General features: G+C 40.6%; 1 protein-coding gene and 3 pseudogenes across 5 annotated transcripts in view; 2 read left to right on the forward strand and 2 right to left on the reverse strand.

The window, feature by feature from the left end:
* LOC309658690 (protein LRATD2 pseudogene) overlaps positions 1-17,798 on the forward strand; it is a 249,426-nt pseudogene that overhangs the window by 225,386 nt on the left and 6,242 nt on the right. The window contains exon 3 of the transcript XR_014268290.1: positions 16,392-17,107. The product of XR_014268290.1 is annotated as a protein LRATD2 pseudogene (transcript). The remainder of the gene's footprint in view (positions 1-16,391; positions 17,108-17,798) is intronic.
* On the reverse strand, positions 1,337-6,842 carry LOC309658688 (olfactory receptor 7G1-like). Its single transcript, XM_082457539.1, is given in 2 exon segments — positions 1,337-6,357; positions 6,359-6,842. Coding segments are annotated over 2 exon segments (930 nt in total). The 5' UTR covers positions 6,625-6,842; the 3' UTR covers positions 1,337-5,693.
* LOC309658674 (protein SET pseudogene) lies at positions 8,979-10,996 on the forward strand (annotated as a pseudogene). The gene has a single exon. The product of its transcript is annotated as a protein SET pseudogene (transcript).
* Positions 16,532-17,771, reverse strand: LOC309658696 (thimet oligopeptidase pseudogene; annotated as a pseudogene). 2 transcript variants are annotated; one of them, XR_014268291.1, is made up of 2 exons: positions 17,502-17,771; positions 16,532-17,282 (listed from the first exon to the last, which is right to left on the reverse strand). The product of XR_014268291.1 is annotated as a thimet oligopeptidase pseudogene (transcript). The 2 variants fall into 2 exon arrangements; XR_014268292.1 differs by having other exon boundaries at positions 17,483-17,771.

Genomic DNA, 17,798 nt, shown 5'->3' on the forward strand with positions numbered 1-17,798 from the left:
TAAGCCTGTGCGCCACAACTACTGAGCCCAAGTGCCACAACTACTGATGCCCATTCCTCTAGAGCCCGTGCTCTGCAACAAGAGAAGCCACCGCAATGAGAAGCCCAAGCACCATAACGAAGAGTAACCCCCACTCGCCGCAAACTAGAGAAAGCCCACGTGCAGCAATAAAGACCCAACGCAGCCGAAAATAAATTAATTTTTTTAAAAGGTATCACAAGAAAAAAAATCACAAAGCAATATCCTTGATAAATATAGATGTAAAATTCCTCTACAACATATTAACAAATTGAATCCAACACCAAATTAAAAGGATTGTTTACCATAACCAAATGTTATTCATCAAAGAACTCAAAGGTGGTTCAACATAAGAAAATCAATGTAGTACATCACATTAATAGAACAAAAGATAAAAACCTCATGATTATCTTGATTGATGAAGAAAAGGAATTTCATAAAATCCAAAATCCAATCACAACTAAAACTCTCAGAAAACTAAGGATAGTGATACAATTCTTCAACATGACAAAGGATATTTATGAAAAAACCCACAGCTAACATCATAATGGTAAAAGGCTGAAAGCTTTCTCCCTAATATCAGGAACAAGGCAAGGAAGTCTGTTTCACCACTGCTGGTCAACATTGTTCTGGATGTTCTAGCCAGAGCTATGAGTCAAGAAAATGTCATAAAATGAATCCAAATTAGAATGAAAGAAGTAAAAATATTTCTACTGATAGACGATCCTACAGATAAAAAATGGCAAAGAATCCATGAGAAAGCTACTGAGCAAACAACTCACCAAAGTTGCAGGATACATGATCAACACACCAGTCAGTTGGTTTTTTGTTTGTTTGTTTGTTTTTTTATACATCTGAAAGGAACCACTGAAAGGAATATAAGAAAGTTATCCCATTTAAAATAGCATTGAAAAGAATTAGACACCTAGGAATAAATTTAACCAAGGAAGTGAAGACTTGCACATTGAAAACTTAAAAACATAGCTGAAATAAATTGAAGATGACCTAAACAAATGGAATAATAGCCTGTGTAATGGGTAAAAAGAATTCATTATTAAGATTTTAATACTAGCCATAGAAACATAGAGATTCAATGCAATCCCTCTTAATATTATTTTTGTGCAGAAATGGAGAATGCTTTTTGTGCAGATATGGAAAAACTGATTCTCAAACTCATATGGAATTACAAAAGGCCCCAAATAGCCAAAGCAATCTTATAAAGAACAAACTCAGAGGACATATACTTTTTTTATGATTATGTAATGGTATTATTTATTTATTTTTCTTTTTTATTGAAGTATAGCTGATTTACAATGTTGTTTTTTTTTTTTTTTTTTTTTATTTTTTATTTTTTATTTATTTATTTTTGACTGTGTTGGGTCTTCGTTTCTGTGCGAGGGCTTTCTCTAGTTGCGGCAAGCGGGGGCCCCTCTTCATCGCGGTGCGCGGGCCTCTCACTGTCGCGGCCTCTCTTGTTGCGGAGCACAGGCTCCAGACGCGCAGGCTCAGTAGTTGTGGCTCACGGGCTCAGTTGCTCCGCGGCATGTGGGATCTTCCCAGACCAGGGCTCGAACCCGTGTCCCCTGCACTGGCAGGCAGACTCTCAACCACTGCGACACCAGGGAAGCCCTACAATGTTGTTTTAATTTCTGCTGTACTGCAAAGTGACTCAGTTATACACATATATATTATACATTATTTTTAATATTCTTTTCCATTATGGTTAGTCCCAGGATATTGAATATAGTTCCCTGTGTTATACAGTAGGATCTTGTTGTTTGTATAGTCTATATTTAATAGTTTGCATCTGCTAATCCCAAACTCCCAGTCCATCCCTCCCCCACCCCACCTCCCCCTTGGTAACCACAAGTCTGTTCTCTATGTCTGTGAGTCTGTTTCTGTTTCATAGATAGCTTCATAGATAGGTGCCATATTTTAGATTGCACATATAAATGATATCATATGGTATTTGTCTTTCTATTTCTGATTTACTTCACTTAGTATGATCATCTCTAGTTGCATCCATGTTGCTGCAGATGGCGCTATTTCATTCTTTTTTATGGCTAAGTAGTATTCCATTGTATATAAGAGCACATATACTTTTAAAATACAAAACTGAATGCATTTTGGCAGTTCTTCAAAAGTTAAGCAGAGAATTACCTTAAGACCCAGCATGTTCACTCCTAGGTAGATAACCAAAGAATTTAAAACAGGGATAAAAACAGATACTTGTACATCAACGTTCATAGCAGTATTATTCACAATGGCCAAAATGTGGAAAAAAACCATGTTCATCAACAATAAATGGATAACTATACTCCAATAAAAATTAACTATAAAAGATAAAATGATATACTTCCCACACCACAAAGAAGACAATAAATGGATAAACAAAATGTGGTGTGTGTATGTATATATATATATATATATATATATATATATATATATATATATATATATATATATATATATATATATATATACAATGGAATGTTATTCAGCCATAAAAAGGAATGAAGTTCTGAAACATGCTACAGCATGGATGAACCTTGAAAACACACACAATGCTGAGTGAAATAAGCCAGACACAAAAGAACATATATTTTATGATTCCACTTATATGAAATAGAATAGGAAAAATCATACAAACAGAAAGTAGACTAAAGGTTGTCAGGGGCTGAGGCGTGGCATTAGAATGAGGAGTTATTGCTAAATGGTTACATTTTTTCTATTTGATCATGAAGTTGTGGAAACTGATGGAGGCAATGGTTGCCCAACATTGTGAATTTGCCAACAAATTGTGCACTTGAAAATTATGAAAATTGAAAATATTATGTTATATATATTTTACCACAATAAAAAGTTAGACTAAATATGTGACACGCATTTTACTCTTTTTTAAATTAATTTTTATTAGAGTCTGGTTGCTTGACAATGTTGTGTTAGCCTCCACTGCACAACAAAATGAATCAGCCACACACACACAGATCTCCCCTCCCTTTTGGACTTCCCTCACATCTAGGTTACCACAGTGCATTAGGTACAGTTCCCTGTGCTCTACAGTATGTTCTCATTAGTTGTCTATTTTATACATAGTGCCAATAATGTATATGTGACAATCCTGGTCTCCCAGTTCCTCCCACCACATTTTACTCTTTTTATAAAACATTGCTATCAACTTTTCCCACTCTCAAGGTACTGGATTTGATCTATTTTTCCCACATTATGGTCAATTTCCTGAAATTATTGTCATTGGTTAACTATATTGTTACAGTAAACTATGAGTTAATCAGAAAAACCGTCAAATTGTATTACAGTGTATTTTGTGATTGTAATTGATAAATATTGGGACTTCTTTGTTGCCACAGTAAACTTATTTTTAGCTGAAAGGTATCCTACAATAATTGAGCTATTAAACTGATACAGGGGAAAATACAAGACCTGTTGATGAGAAGATAGAGCCCATAAAAAGACCAGCACATAAAAGTTTTCATAGAAGTAAAACTAAAAGAAGAACTTCAAAGACATGATAAGTACACAATTCAGGAGAATGTTTGCCACTTGAAGGGACAGAGTGATATGAGTGGGAGACCTGTTAGATGGGTTCTACGGTGATGGCATTGCTCTATTTTTAACCCCTGGATAGATATATGTGTTTTTATTATGTTATTCTTGCAGAACTACACATAGAGTTTAAGCACTACTTTGTATATGATACTTTAACAAGTAAAATTGAGGAAAGACCCTTCCATATTCCTAATTATAAACAAATTCTCCCATATTCTTTTAATATTGAAGTCATGCATCTTGACTTCATAGGTCATCAGAATGCCCCAAAGTACTTATTAAAAATGTTCATTTCTCACATGTCTCCATAGAGATTCAAAGTCAGTAGTTCTTGGGTGAGGTTTGGAAACCTGTCCTATGTGCAAAGGCCTCATGAGATTAAAATCTGTAAACATCAACGCAGGAAGCTCTGCACTAGATGGTACCAGAATTCCCAGGCAGGAGCTGTTTCCCAGTTGTGGTGCTGAAAATAAAACAACCACTATTAACCTCCAATGACAACCAGAAGGCTCTCCAGCAACTCCTTTGATTCTCCTTTGGGACTGTCACCTCAATACCCACAGAGATCATTCTGACTGATGACTTTACATTTTTGTGAATATGACAAATGTGATTTACCTAATATTGCTAAATTTCCTTTTTCTGTCTTACGTTAAATATCTCTTTCTCACAGTAAAGTAGTCCTCCAAAGAATAACTTTCCTTATAAAGACACTTTAAAAAGTCTTGCATGAGAGCCCTAGAAGTGCAGACAATCTTCTAAGACATCAATGATACAATTAATTTTATTCAGTGGTGTTTCTCTTTGTGGACTTCCCCAGAGATGAATAAGAATCATAGCAAGATAAGATGACTCAGGACAAAAGTGAAAATTCTTATTTGTAAGAATAAGCCAATAAGAAAGTTTCAGCAAATAAGAGACCAGGAGAAGATTATGTATCTTTGCCCTGACTGCATAAACATTATTTATTTTATTGTATTACACAGATCAGAAAAAGAAGCTGATAAATACAACACGAAAGAAAACTAATCTAATTACTGAAGCAAGTGGTAAAAAATATGTGAGACTTGTAATTACAAGTTATGATTATAGGCAAGGTATGGAACACAGTGATACTAGTTAATTTTATTGAGTACTTACTAGATGTCAGACACTGTATGAGGTGTTTGTAATGCTTATGGGGGTGGAATTCCCAGCAAGAATTGCAGTGCATATAGTCAGTCTTAGGCTCTCATAATAAACATTTTCTCCACACCGAGGATGAGATTCAGATGGGGCATATGATCCTATTCATGGTGAAGAGAGTGAAGTGTATATATTTCGGATGACTCCATCTGTTGCTGCCATCTGGGTCCATGAGGGGAACCAGCGCCCAGGATAAAGATACCACATGGAGGAGTAAATGAATTTTGTTCTACATTTCCCATTTCTGAAGTCTTTGTAATGGAAGATAACATTGTTTTGGCATATTATCATCACGGTTACTTTATCTTAGTAAAAATGAAAGCTTCCTCACTGATCAAGATCAAATGTCTTGCAGTCATCTCAAACCACTGAGATAAAAACATATAGCAAATTCAGGGATCATAAAACTGAGTGTAGTGGATGCTGATGTTGCCCTGCAAAGATACAGTTTATCCATGATGGGTGTCAGGAATTACCAAATTGGAATTTGCAAGAACAGCTCTCCCCACATCTCACAGTAGACCCTGGGGTGCAATTCACATGGCCCCAACCATGAGATCAGGCAGAATCAAGGCTATTATGGCCACAGATTTATTTCAATCCTCTCCCTGACATATCCAACAATTTTCACTTTTCTTCTGATGTTCGAACATTATCAGTATAACCCTTGCCTCTATCAACTTAAGGGATGCACTAAGGAAACCAAGATTAGGGAATGGAACTCATTTTGAAACATCACTGAGCGGTAAAAACAGCAAGTTAGGTTTCAACCTCAAGTTAAAATTCACGTACCCATTATATTATCTAGTCATTTTAGAATAAGTTGGTGGTACGAGTCAGATTTTCTGATTTTCAGATTTTCACTCAGCATTTTTGTCACTTTGATTCATTCTAGTAATCCCAGTACAAAGCAGAAGACACAATCACAGAAGAGAAGGAGTCCTAATGATGAGTTTCCTCAAGGCTCCTTTCATGTTCCTGTTCCTCAGGCTATAGATGAAGGGGTTCATCATTTGAGGGACAACAGTGTACATCATTGAAAGCACTGCAGTGTTTCTGGAAGAGCTAGTAAGAGCAGAACTAATGTACACTCCAAAACCTGTCCCAGAGAATAAGGACACAACTGAGAGGTGAGAGCCACAGGTGGAAAAAGCTTTATACTTGCTACCCACTGATGGCATTCTCAAAACAGAGGACATTATTTGAGTATAAGAGAAAATGATTCCACACACAGGAATACCACCAAATACGCTAGTTGCCAAATATTTCAGGATATTATTGATGAGGGTATCAGAACATGCAAGCTTGATGACCTGAACAACTTCACAGAAGAAGAGGGAGATTTCCAGATCTGTGCAGAAGGTCAGCTGCAACAGCATCAGACTGTGAAGCAGGGCATCCACAATAAGAATGAACAGGGAGAGTAGTATTAGCAGACCACAGAGGTGGGAGTTCATGATGAGCGTGTATCTCAGTGGATGACAAATGGCCACATAGCGATCATAGGCCATTACTGCAAGAAGACAACTTTCCAAACTAGCAAACACCAGGACAAAGAAGATCTGTGTAAGGCAGCCTGTGTAAGTGATTCTGTGATTGGATGTTCAGTAGCATCTTTGGGATAGTGGTTGTGCTTAAACAGATGTCGTTAATAGACATATTAGAGAGAAAGAAGTACATGGGAGTGTGGAGTTGGGAGTCAGAGCTGACAGCCAGAATGATAAGCAGGTTTCCCAGGACGGTGACCAGGTACATGGAAAGGAACAGGTTGAAAAGGAGGGAGCACAACTCTGGATCCTCTGTCACTTCCATAAGAAGAAAATCTGGAACACGTGTTTTATTTCTCTGTTCCATATTGTTGATGAATCTGATGGAAAAGATGGAATGACAAGACAATCAAATGTGTGTTTTCTAGACCAGAAGCAAAAACCATCTTGGGAATAAAGAAGGGGATTGAAAGAGGACAATTAAAAACATGTGCCTTGAAAGAGAAAAACAAATGTATATTAACGCATATATGTGGAATCTAGAAAAATAGTGCAGATGAACTGGTTTGCAAGGCAGAAATAGAGACACAGATGTAGACAACAAATGTATGGACACCAAGGGGGGAAAGCGGGGGCGGAAGGGTGGTGGTGGGATGAATTAGGAGATTGGGATTGACATATATACACTAATATGTATAAGATAGATAACTGATAAGAACCTGCTATATAAAAAAATAAAATAAAAAATTACATTTATAAAAAAATTCCAAAGGTCAAAATAAAATAAAACAGAATAGAATAGAATAGAATAGAATAGAATAGAATAGAATAGAATAGAATAGAATAGAATAGAATAGAATAGAATAAGAAGATGGGATTTAGCGTCTCCCCAAAACTAGGGCACCTGCCAGCCACTGGTGGGGGACCCTGATGCCCAAGGAGATGGGAGGAACCCCCAAGTGAACCAGTAGGATGGGGGGGTCAGAGAGGGGAGGAGAAGTGGAGGCCAGACAAGATCAGCACCCCAGAGGCCAGGGAGATCAGGACAGGTAGGTGGGAGGGGCCCTCTGGGAGGAGCAGGAGAGAAGGGCATTTGCCCCACCCACTCGGGCACAGGGAGCCTGCTGAGTTCCAGGCCGGTCCCCTGCCCTCCAAGGCACACCCCACCCCCCCCGGCTGCATTGGTCCCGGGGACATAGGAAGGAGGCCAAGGGGAGAACAGGAGAGGAAGCTGGGAGGGGCCCTCCAAGACAGGAGAAGCAGGAGAAGCAGGAGAGGTGATGAAGGCATTGGCCCCACCCACTCGAGCCCAGGAAGCCTGCTGGGCTCCCAGATGAGGTCCCCCAGCCTCTGAGAAAAGGGGTGAGGGGCACACCTGGGCCCCTTCTGTTCCTTGAGCCCAAGTCTCACCCCCTACAGCCCCCAGGCCTTTTCCAGCCCTGTGGGTCCTAAGCATAGGCCCCGCCCACCACACAAACCTCGCCGTTTCTTAGCACCTGCCCTCCACAGCCAAGGCCTTTCACTCCCTTTTTTTTCCTCTTCTTTTTTTTTTTTCTCTCTTCCCTCCTCCTCTTTTTTACTATTGTGGTACTGTTGTACCTTCCAGTTGTTGATTCATCTATATTTTTATTTTTATATTCTTTCTAATATATCTGTTAGTTTCCTACTCTAATTTTATTTTTTACTTTGTTATTGCTCTCTCTCTCTCTTTTTTTTTTGGCCACCCCATGTGGTTTACAGGATCTTGGTTCACTAGCCGGGGGTCAGGCTGAAGCTCCTGCAGTGTGAGCTCCTCAGAGAACCTCAGACCCCAGGGAAGATTCATTGGAGTGAGGTCTTATGGAGGTTCTCATCTCAGAACGAAGACCCAGCTTTACCCAACAGCCTACAAACTCCAGTGTTGGAAGCCTCAGGCCAAACAACCAGTAAGACTAGAACACAATTCCACTCATAAAAAAATTTTTTTTAAATGAGATGGCAAAACAATATGTCACAGATGAAGGAGCAAAGAAAAAACGTACATGACCAAATAAGTGAAGAGGAAAGAGGCAATCTACCTGAAAAAGAATTCAGAGTAATGATAGTAAAGATGATCCAGAATCTCGGAAATAGAATGGAGGCACAGATTGAGAAAATACAAGAAATCTTTAACAAAGATCTAGAAGAACTAAAGAACAAACAAACAGACATGAACAACACAATAACGGAAATGAAAAATACACTAGAAGGAATCAATAACAGAATAACTGAGGCAGAAGAATGAATAAGTAAGCTGGAAGACAAAATGGTGGAAATAAATGCTGAGGAGCAGAATAAAGAAAAAAGAATGAAAAAAATTGAAGACAATCTCAGAGACCTCTGGGATAACACTAAATGCACCAACATTTGAATTATATGGGTCCCAGAAGAAAAAGAGAAAAATAAAGGGTCTGAGAAAATATTTCAAGAGATTATAGTTGAAAACTTCCCTAACATGGGAAAGGAAATAGTCACCCAAGTCTGGGAAGCACAGAGAGTCCCACACAGGATAAACCCTAGGAAAAACACAACAAGACTCATATTAATCAAACTTACAAAAATTAAATTCAAAGAAAAAATATTAAAAGCAGCAAGGGAAAAACAAAAAATAACATATAAAGAAATTCCCATGAGGTTATCAGCTGATTTTTCAGCAGAAACTCTGCAAGCCAGAAGGGACTGGCAGGATATACTTAAAGTGATCAAAGAGAAAAACCTACAACCAAGATTACTCTACCCAGCAAGGATCTCATTCAGATTCGATGGAGAAATCAAAAGCTTTTCAGACAAGCAAAAGCTAACAGAATTCAGCACCACCAAACCAGCTTTACAACAAATGCTAAAGAAAATTCTCTTGGAGGGAAACACAAGAGAACAAAAAGACCCACAAAAGAAACCCCAAACAATTAAGAATATGGTAATAGGAACATACATATCGATAATAACCTTGAATGTAAATGGATTAAATGTCTCAACCAAAAGACACAGACTGGCTGAATGGATACAAAAGCAAGACCCATATATATGCTATCTACAAGAAATCCACTACAGACCTAGGGACACATACAGACTGAAGGTGAGGGGATGGAAAAAGATATTCCATGCAAATGGAAATCAAAAGAAATCTGGAGTAGCAATACTCATATCTGATAAAATATATTTTAAAATAAAGACTATTGCAAGAGACAAAAAAGGACATTACATAATGATCAAAAGATCAATCCAAGAAGAAGATAAAACAATTATAAATGTTTATGCACCCAACATAGGAACACCTCAATACATAAGGCAAATGCTAAAAACAGTGAAATGAGAAATTGACAGTAACACAATAATAGTAGGGGACTTTAACATGCCACTTACACTAATGGACAGATCATCCAAACAGAAAATAAATAAAGAAACACAAGCTCTAAGCGACACAATAGACCAGGTAGATTTAATTGATATTTATAGGACATTCCACCAAAAAGTGGCAGAATACACTTTCTTCTCAAGTGCACATGGAACATTCTCCAGGATACATCACATTTTGGGTCACAAATCAAGCCTCGGAAAATTTAAGAAAATTGAAATCGTATCAAGCATCTTTTCTGACCACAACACTATGAGATTGGAAATCAATTACAGAAAAAAAAAAAACTGTAAAAAACACAAATACGAGTTCTCAGAGCTCCTGGTACGAGCTTCTTCCCTCGGGTGGATTCTTGGCTTTTCTCCCAGCATGGCCCCCAAACACCAGTCTTCACTTCCACCCTAAGCAAAGAAACCGAAGAAACCGAGACGGACTCCTGCCTCCAGGCCAGAGGAAACGTCTGCTTCTCCGAACTTGCCGAAGGAAGAAAAAGAACAGCAAGAAGCAATTGAACATATTGATGAAGTACAAAATGAAATAGACAGACTTAACGAACAAGCCAGTGAGGAGATTTTGAAAGTAGAACAGAAATATAACAAACTCCGCCAAAACCATTTTTTCAGAAGAGGTCGGAATTGATCGCCAAAATCCCAAGTTTTTGGGTAACAGCATTTGTTAACCATCCACAAGTGTCTGCACTGCTTGGGGAGGAGGATGAAGAGGAGCTGCATTATTTGACAAGAGTCGAAGTGACAGAATTTGAAGATATTAAATCAGGTTACAGAATAGATTTTTATTTTGATGAAAACCCTTACTTCGAAAATAAAGTTCTCTCCAAAGAATTTCATCTGAATGAGAGTGGTGATCTATCTTCAAAGTCCACTGAAATCAAATGGAAATCCGGAAAGGATTTGACAAAACGTTCAAGTCAAACGTAGAATAAAGCCAGCAGGAAGAGACAGCATGAGGAACCAGAAAGCTTCTTCACCTGGTTTACTGATCATTCTGACGCAGGTGCAGATGAGTTAGGAGAGGTCATCAAAGATGATATTTGGCCAAATCCATTACAGTACTACTTGGTTCCGGACGTGGATGATGAGGAAGGGGAAGGAGAAGAAGATGATGAGGAGGATGAAGAGGAAGAAGGATTGGAAGATATTGATGAAGAAGGGGATGAGGATGAAGGTGAAGAAGATGAAGAGGATGATGAGGGGGAGGAAGGAGAGGACGATGAAGGAGAAGATGACTAATGGAACACTGATGGATTCCAACCTTCCTTTTTTAATTTTCTCCAGTCCCTGGGAGCAAGTCGCAGTCTTTTTTTTTTTTTTTTTTTCCTCCTTCTCCTCTTGTGCTCAGTTGCCCTGTTTTTGAGGTCTCTATTCTCCTTTATACCACAACTTATTTTGGGGGGAAATACCTTGAGCAGAATTCAGTGGGAAAAGAATCTCTACCCCTTTCTGTTCCAAATTCATTTTTATCCCTTCCTGTCTCAACAAAAACTTTATAGAATCAACACCACCATTCTCTGTGGGAAAAAAGAAAAACCTGCTCCCTTAGCTCTGCTGGAAGCTGGAGGGTGCTAAGCTCCTGTGTAGCAGTGCATAGAATTCTAGCTTTTTTCCTCCTTTCTCTGTATATTGGGCTCAGAGATTGCACTGTGTCTCTATGTGAATATGGACAGTTAGCGTTTACCAACATGTATCTGTCTACTTTCTCTTGTTTAAAAAAAGAAAGAAAAAACTTTAAAAAATGGGGTTATAGAAGGTCAGCAAAGGGTGGGTTTGAGATGTTTGGGTAGGTTAAGTGGGCATTTTGACAACATGGCTTCTCCTTTGGCATGTTTAATTGTGATGTTTAACGGACGTCCTTGCAGTTTAAGATGACACTTTTAAAATAAAATTCTCTCCTAATGATGACTTGAGCCCTGCCACTCGATGGGAGAATCAGCAGAACCTGTAGGATCTTATTTGCAATTGACATTCTCTATTGTAATTTTGTTCCTGTTTATTTTTAAATTTTTCTTCTTGTTTCACTGGAAAGGAAAGATGATGCTCAGTTTTAAACGTTAAAAGTGTACAAGTTGCTTTGTTACAATAAAACTAAATGTGTACACAAAGGATTTGATGCTTTTCTCTCAGAACAGATATACTTAATATGACTTTCCAAGTTTCACTTGTATAATGTTATTGTCAAACTTTGTCACCTTAACTTCGTATTTGTTGATATGCACTTTGCAGGATGACCTCAGGGCTATGTTGATTGAGTAAAGGGATTTGAACCAATGTATTAATGTCTCCATAGCTGGGAACCCATCATGGATACAGTTTGACATCAGTTTCTGAAATTTTTCACATCATTTGGGATATCAGATTGCTGAAAACTCAGTTCTGAATATGTTGTACCCTTGATTTGTATCTCAAATTGGCATTTCAAAATATGGGCTTTTATTTACCTGGATATAATAGTGCCTGCCACCACCATCAGACAGACCTGGCGCTCTACTGCTGAGTTAATACACAGGGTGATTGTTGGCATGTCTTCACTGGCACTGTAAAATGTGGCCGAGAAGACAGGCTTTCAGAGTAAGAAGTCCGTATTGGTGGTAAGAAACTCAGGTTAGGAATACTTTTGTCTCAAAGTACCAGCTCTTTTAGCATATAGCTCTCAAATGAGACCTGTCTGTGTGAATCTGGGGGAGATGATGGACTCTCCTCTGTCTGCTAAATGCCATTGTGCATAAATCACATTTTGAGAAGCTACCTAATGCATAAGCTTTTTAATGCTGTAAAATATAGTAGCTAAAATTAAATGCTACTTAGCTTTTTCAGAGATGAATTAATGGACCGCCTGGTCAAATTCAAAGCTTTTTGATGTATAAAAACTTTATAAGTGGAACTATTCCATCAATAGGCAAAGTGTAATGAAAACCTGTCTAGATGGATAGTATGTAATTTCTGCACAGGTCTCTGTAGCAAATACATCACTGTATGCTGGTCAGGAATCTTGCTGCAAGAAAGGAACATAAAGATTAAAAAAAAAATACATGGAGATTAAACAGCGCACTACCAAATAACCAAGAGATCACTGAAGAAATCAAAGAAGAAATTTTAAAAATACATAGAGACAAATGACAATGAAAACATGATGACCCAAAACCTGTGGGCCGCAGCAAAAGCAGTTCTAAGAGAGAAGTTTACAGCAATTCAATCTCACCTCAAGAAACTAGAAAAATCTCAAATAAACAGTCTACCTCTACACTTAAAACAACTAGAGAAAGAAGACCAAAGAAAACATAAAATCAGTAGAAGGAAAGAAATCATAACAATCAGAGCAGAAATAAATGAAATAGAAACAAAGAAAACAATAGCAAAGATCAATAAAACTAAAATCTGGTTCCTTGAGAAGATAAACAAAATTGATAAACCCTTAGCCAGACTTATCAAGAAAAAAAGGGAGAGGAGGCAAACCAATAAAATTAGAAATGAAAAAGGAGAAATCACAAATGACACCACAGAAATACAAAGGGTTATAAGAGACTACTACAAACTGTTGTATGCCAATAAAATGGTCAACCATGAAGAAATGGACAAATTCTTGGAAAGGTACACTTTTCCAAGACTGAACCAGGAAGAATTAGAAAATATAAATAGACTATCACAAGTAATGAAATTGAAAGTGTAATTAAAAATCTTCCAACAAACAAAGTCCAGGACCAGATGGCTTCACAGGGGAATTCTACCAAACATTTAGAGAAGAGCTAACACCTATCCTTCTCAAGCTCTTCCAAAAAATTGCAGAGGGAGGAACACTCCCAAACTCATTCTATGAGGCCACCATCACCCTGATACCAAAACCAGACAAAGATATCACAATAAAAGAAAATTATAGACCAATAGCACTGATGAACATAGATGCAAAAATCCTGAACAAAATACTAGCAAACAGAATCCAACAACACATTAAAAGGATCATACACCATGATCAAGTGGGATTTATCCCAGAGATGCTAGGATTCTTCAATATACACAAATCAATCAATGTGATACACCATATTAACAAATTAAGGAATAGAAATCATATGATCATCTCAATAGATGCTGAAAAAGCTTTTGACAAAATTCAACACCCATTTATGATAAAAAACTCTCCAGAAAGTGGGCATAGAGGGAACCTACCTCACCATAGTACAGCCTAGATATGACAAACCCACATCAAGCATCATATTCAATGGTGAAAAACTGAAAACATTTCCACTAAGATCAGGAACAAGACAAGGATATCCACTCTCATCACTCTTATTCAACATTGTTTTGGAAGTCCTAGCCACAGCAATCAGAGAAGAAAAGCAAATAAAAGGAATACAAATTGGAAAAGAAGTAAAACTGTCACTGTTTGCAGATGACATGATACTATACATAGAAAATCCTAAAGATGCCACCAGTAAACTAGTAGAACTAATCAATGAATTTGGTAAGGTTGCAGGATACAAAATTAATGCACAGAAATCGGCATTCCTATACAGCAACAACAAAAACTCAGAGAGAGAAATTAAGGAAACAATCCCATTTACCAACACAACAGAAAAAATAAATACCTAGGAATAAACCTGCCTAAGGAGACGAAAGACTTGAACTCAGAAAACTATAAAACACTGATGAAAGAAATCAAAGATGGAGAAATCAAACAGATGGAGAAATATACCATGTTCTTGGATTGGAAGAATCAATATTGTGAAAATGACTATACTACCCAAAGGAATCTACAGATTCAATGCAATCCCTATCAAACTACCAATGGCATTCTTCACAGAATTAGAACAAAAAAAAATTTACAATTTGTATGGAAATACAAAAGACCCCGAATACCCAAAGCAATCTTGAGAAAGAAAAAGGGAGTTGGAGGAATCAGGCTTCCTCACTTCAAATTATACCACAAAGCTACAGTAGTAAAGACAGTATGGTACTGGCACAAAAACAGAAATATAGACCAATGGAACAGGATAGAATGCCCAGAGATAAACCCACGCACATATGGTCACCTAATTTACGACAAGGGAGGCAAGAACATACTGTGCAGAAAGGACAGCCTCTTTAATAAGTGGTGCTGGGAAAACTGGACAGCTACATGTAAAAGAATGAAATTAGAACACTACCTAACACCATACAAAAAAATAAACTACAAATGGGTTAAAGACCTAAAGGTAAGGCCAGACACTATAAAACTCTTAGAGGAAAACATAGGCAGAACACTCTATGACATATACCACAGCAAGATCTTTTTTGATCCACCTCCTACAGTAATGGAAATAAAAACAAAAATAAGCAAATGGGGCTTAGTTAAACTTAACAGCTTTTGCACAGCAAAGGAAACCATAAACAAGACAAAAAGACAACCCTCAGAATGGGAGAAATTATTTGCAAATGAAGCAACAGACAAAGGATTAACCTCCAAAATATACAAACAGCTCATGGAGCTCAATATCAAAAAAACAAACAACCCAATCCAAAAATGGGCAGAAGACCTAAATAGACATTTCATCAAGGAAGACATACAAATGGCCAAGAGGCACATGTAAAGATGCTCAACATCACTAATTATTAGAGAAATGCAAATCAAAACTACAATGAGGTATCACCTCACGCCAGTCTGAATGGCTATTATCAAAAAATGTAGAAACAATAAATGCTGGAAAGGGTGTGGTGAAAAGGGAACCCTCATGCACTGTTGGTGGGAATGTAAATTGATACAACCACTATGGAGAACAGTATGGAGGTTCCTTAAAAGCTAAAAATAGAACTACCATATGACCCAGCAATCCCTCTACTGGGCATATACCCTGAGAAAACCATAATTCAAAAGAGTCATGTACCACAATTTTCATTGCAGCACTATTTACAATAGCCAGGACATGGAAGCAACCTAAGTGTCCATCGACAGATGAATGGATAAAGAAGATGTGGCACATATATACAATGGACTATTGCTCAGCCATAAAAAGAAACGAAACTGAGTTATTTGTAGTGAGGTGGTTGGACCTAGAGTCTGTCATACAGAGGAAGTAAGTCAGAAAGAGAAAAACAAATACCATATGTGAACGCATATATATAGAATCTAAAAAAAGAACAATGGTACTGATGAACCTAGTTGCAGGCCTGGAATAAAGATTTAGACCTAGAGAATGGACTTGAGGACACAGGGTGGGAGCTGGAAGCTGGAGCGAGAGAAGTCAGACACAGAAGGACACACAGGGTGTGACCCCACTGAGGGGAAACGTCCAGAACAGGTAGATCCACAGAGTCAGAGTGTGTTCCTGGTTCTCAGGGGCAGGGGAGGGGAGGGAATGGTAACTAAGGGCGTGAGGAACATTTCTGGGGTGAGGGAAATGTTCCAAAACAGGGCAGTAGTGACGGCTGCACAGCTCAGTAAAGTGTCCCCACGCGCTCCGGTGCAGCCTGTGAGAGCATCGCTCTCAGGACGAAGGGCTGACCGCAGGGAGACTGAACGAGCACTGGGTCCTGGGCCCAGACGCTCAGCTGGGGACCACCCCCCCCCGCCGCCGTGGGGAAGTTACTGGGACTTGCTGAGCCTCCACCGAGACTGGCAGCAGCCCCAGGGCCTCACAGGGCGCGGCGCTCCCGGCCCCAGAGCCTACCCTCTGGTTCTCACCACCGCCTGTCACCAGAGTCGCAGACAACGTGCCTTTCTTTTCCTTTGTCTTTTTTGAAGGCAACTCTTGAATACATGTATTTAACATTCAGGTAATCAGTCCTGACTCCTTGATCTGGGGCTTCCAACCTCCAGAGTCTCGAGGACATCCACTTCCGTTATTTACACGCCCAGTGCGTGGGGTTTGATGATGGAAGCTGACACCGAGGGCGTCGCCACGTGCGGGGTGACATCAGCGGAAGAATCCCATCGCGAGGGCCTGCCTGAGGACCACGGGAGAGCCCGGGCCCTCCCCGCCCCCTGCCTGCAGCCCCGCGCCCACACCCTCCTGGGAGCGGAGCTGGTGCATCGCTTGCCAGAACTCATGGAAGTAGGTCTCCAGCTCATCATGCTGCAACAGGGAGGGCGGGTTGGGCGTAGGCTTGGTGAAGTTGGCCACCATGGTCGCGATGGCGATCTGGCGCCTCCCATCCTGCTGCAGGCAGCCCGGCTGCAGGCCAAAGCAGGCCATGTGCCCGGACTTCCCTTCCCTGGAGAGGGACGTGGGTGAGGGCCCGCTTCCACAGAGGAGCCCCGGCCCATGGCCGACAGGTTCCCGCACGCACGCACGCACCGAGGGTAGAGGTCCAGGTAGAACTTGCCGATGGATGACCTTGCCCGAGGCCACGTCCCGGACCGTGTAGAGCCTCACATCTTCGTGACACATGTTGGCGCCCTTCTCCAGGTCTAAGGTCAGCCCCAGCAGCTCCTGGGAGATGCCCAGCAGCCCGCGCATGACCCCCTGCATGGGGAAGGACTCACTGAGCAGGTACTGGTCCACGTGGTAGCGCGTCTCCTCCCCCTGGTTCATGTAGTAGCCCAGGTCCTAGACGTTGATGGGCCCGTCAAAGTGCAGGCCCCGCCTCTGGCACTCGGCCTTCTTTAGCTCCAGGATCACGGCCGCTCCTGCTCCCCGAGGGGCTTCAGCTTCTGGGCCAGCTCATCTGCGGGCGGAGGGGAGAGGCTCGGCTATGTCCCTGTGGCAGCCCCCCAGCCGCCCCCCACCCCACGCCCCTCGAGGCAGAATGAAGGGTTGGGGAAGGCGACCCCCAAGGGCTGACACAGTGGGGTCTCAGGCAGCACCACGTCCAGTCAAGGTCCGCCTGACCCCCGTCCCCACTGGGACTCGGGGAGGCGGGGTTACCTAGGAAAGTGGCCACCACCTGGCTGGTCTTGGCCATGTTCATCTCCAGCACGGAGTCGGCACGTGTGCTGAACCCCAGCAGGCGGGACTTCTGAGCCTGCAGCCTCACCAGCTCCCCGAGGATCGCGCAGTTCTCCTGGAACCCAGAGACGGCCAGCGCTGGGGACCGTGGACCACGCCCTCCCCACGGGCCCCGGGCCAGGTCTCTGCGGGCGGGCAGGGCTCTCAGGCCACTGGCGGGCACGGCCAATCCCCCTCCCTCCTCCTCCTGGCCCAGATTTCTAGACACTTTGGTGCTGTGCTAACACGTGGTCTT

Source organism: Balaenoptera physalus, assembly GCF_965194825.1.
Source record: "Balaenoptera physalus genome assembly, chromosome: 3".
Classification (NCBI taxonomy): domain Eukaryota; kingdom Metazoa; phylum Chordata; class Mammalia; order Artiodactyla; family Balaenopteridae; genus Balaenoptera; species Balaenoptera physalus.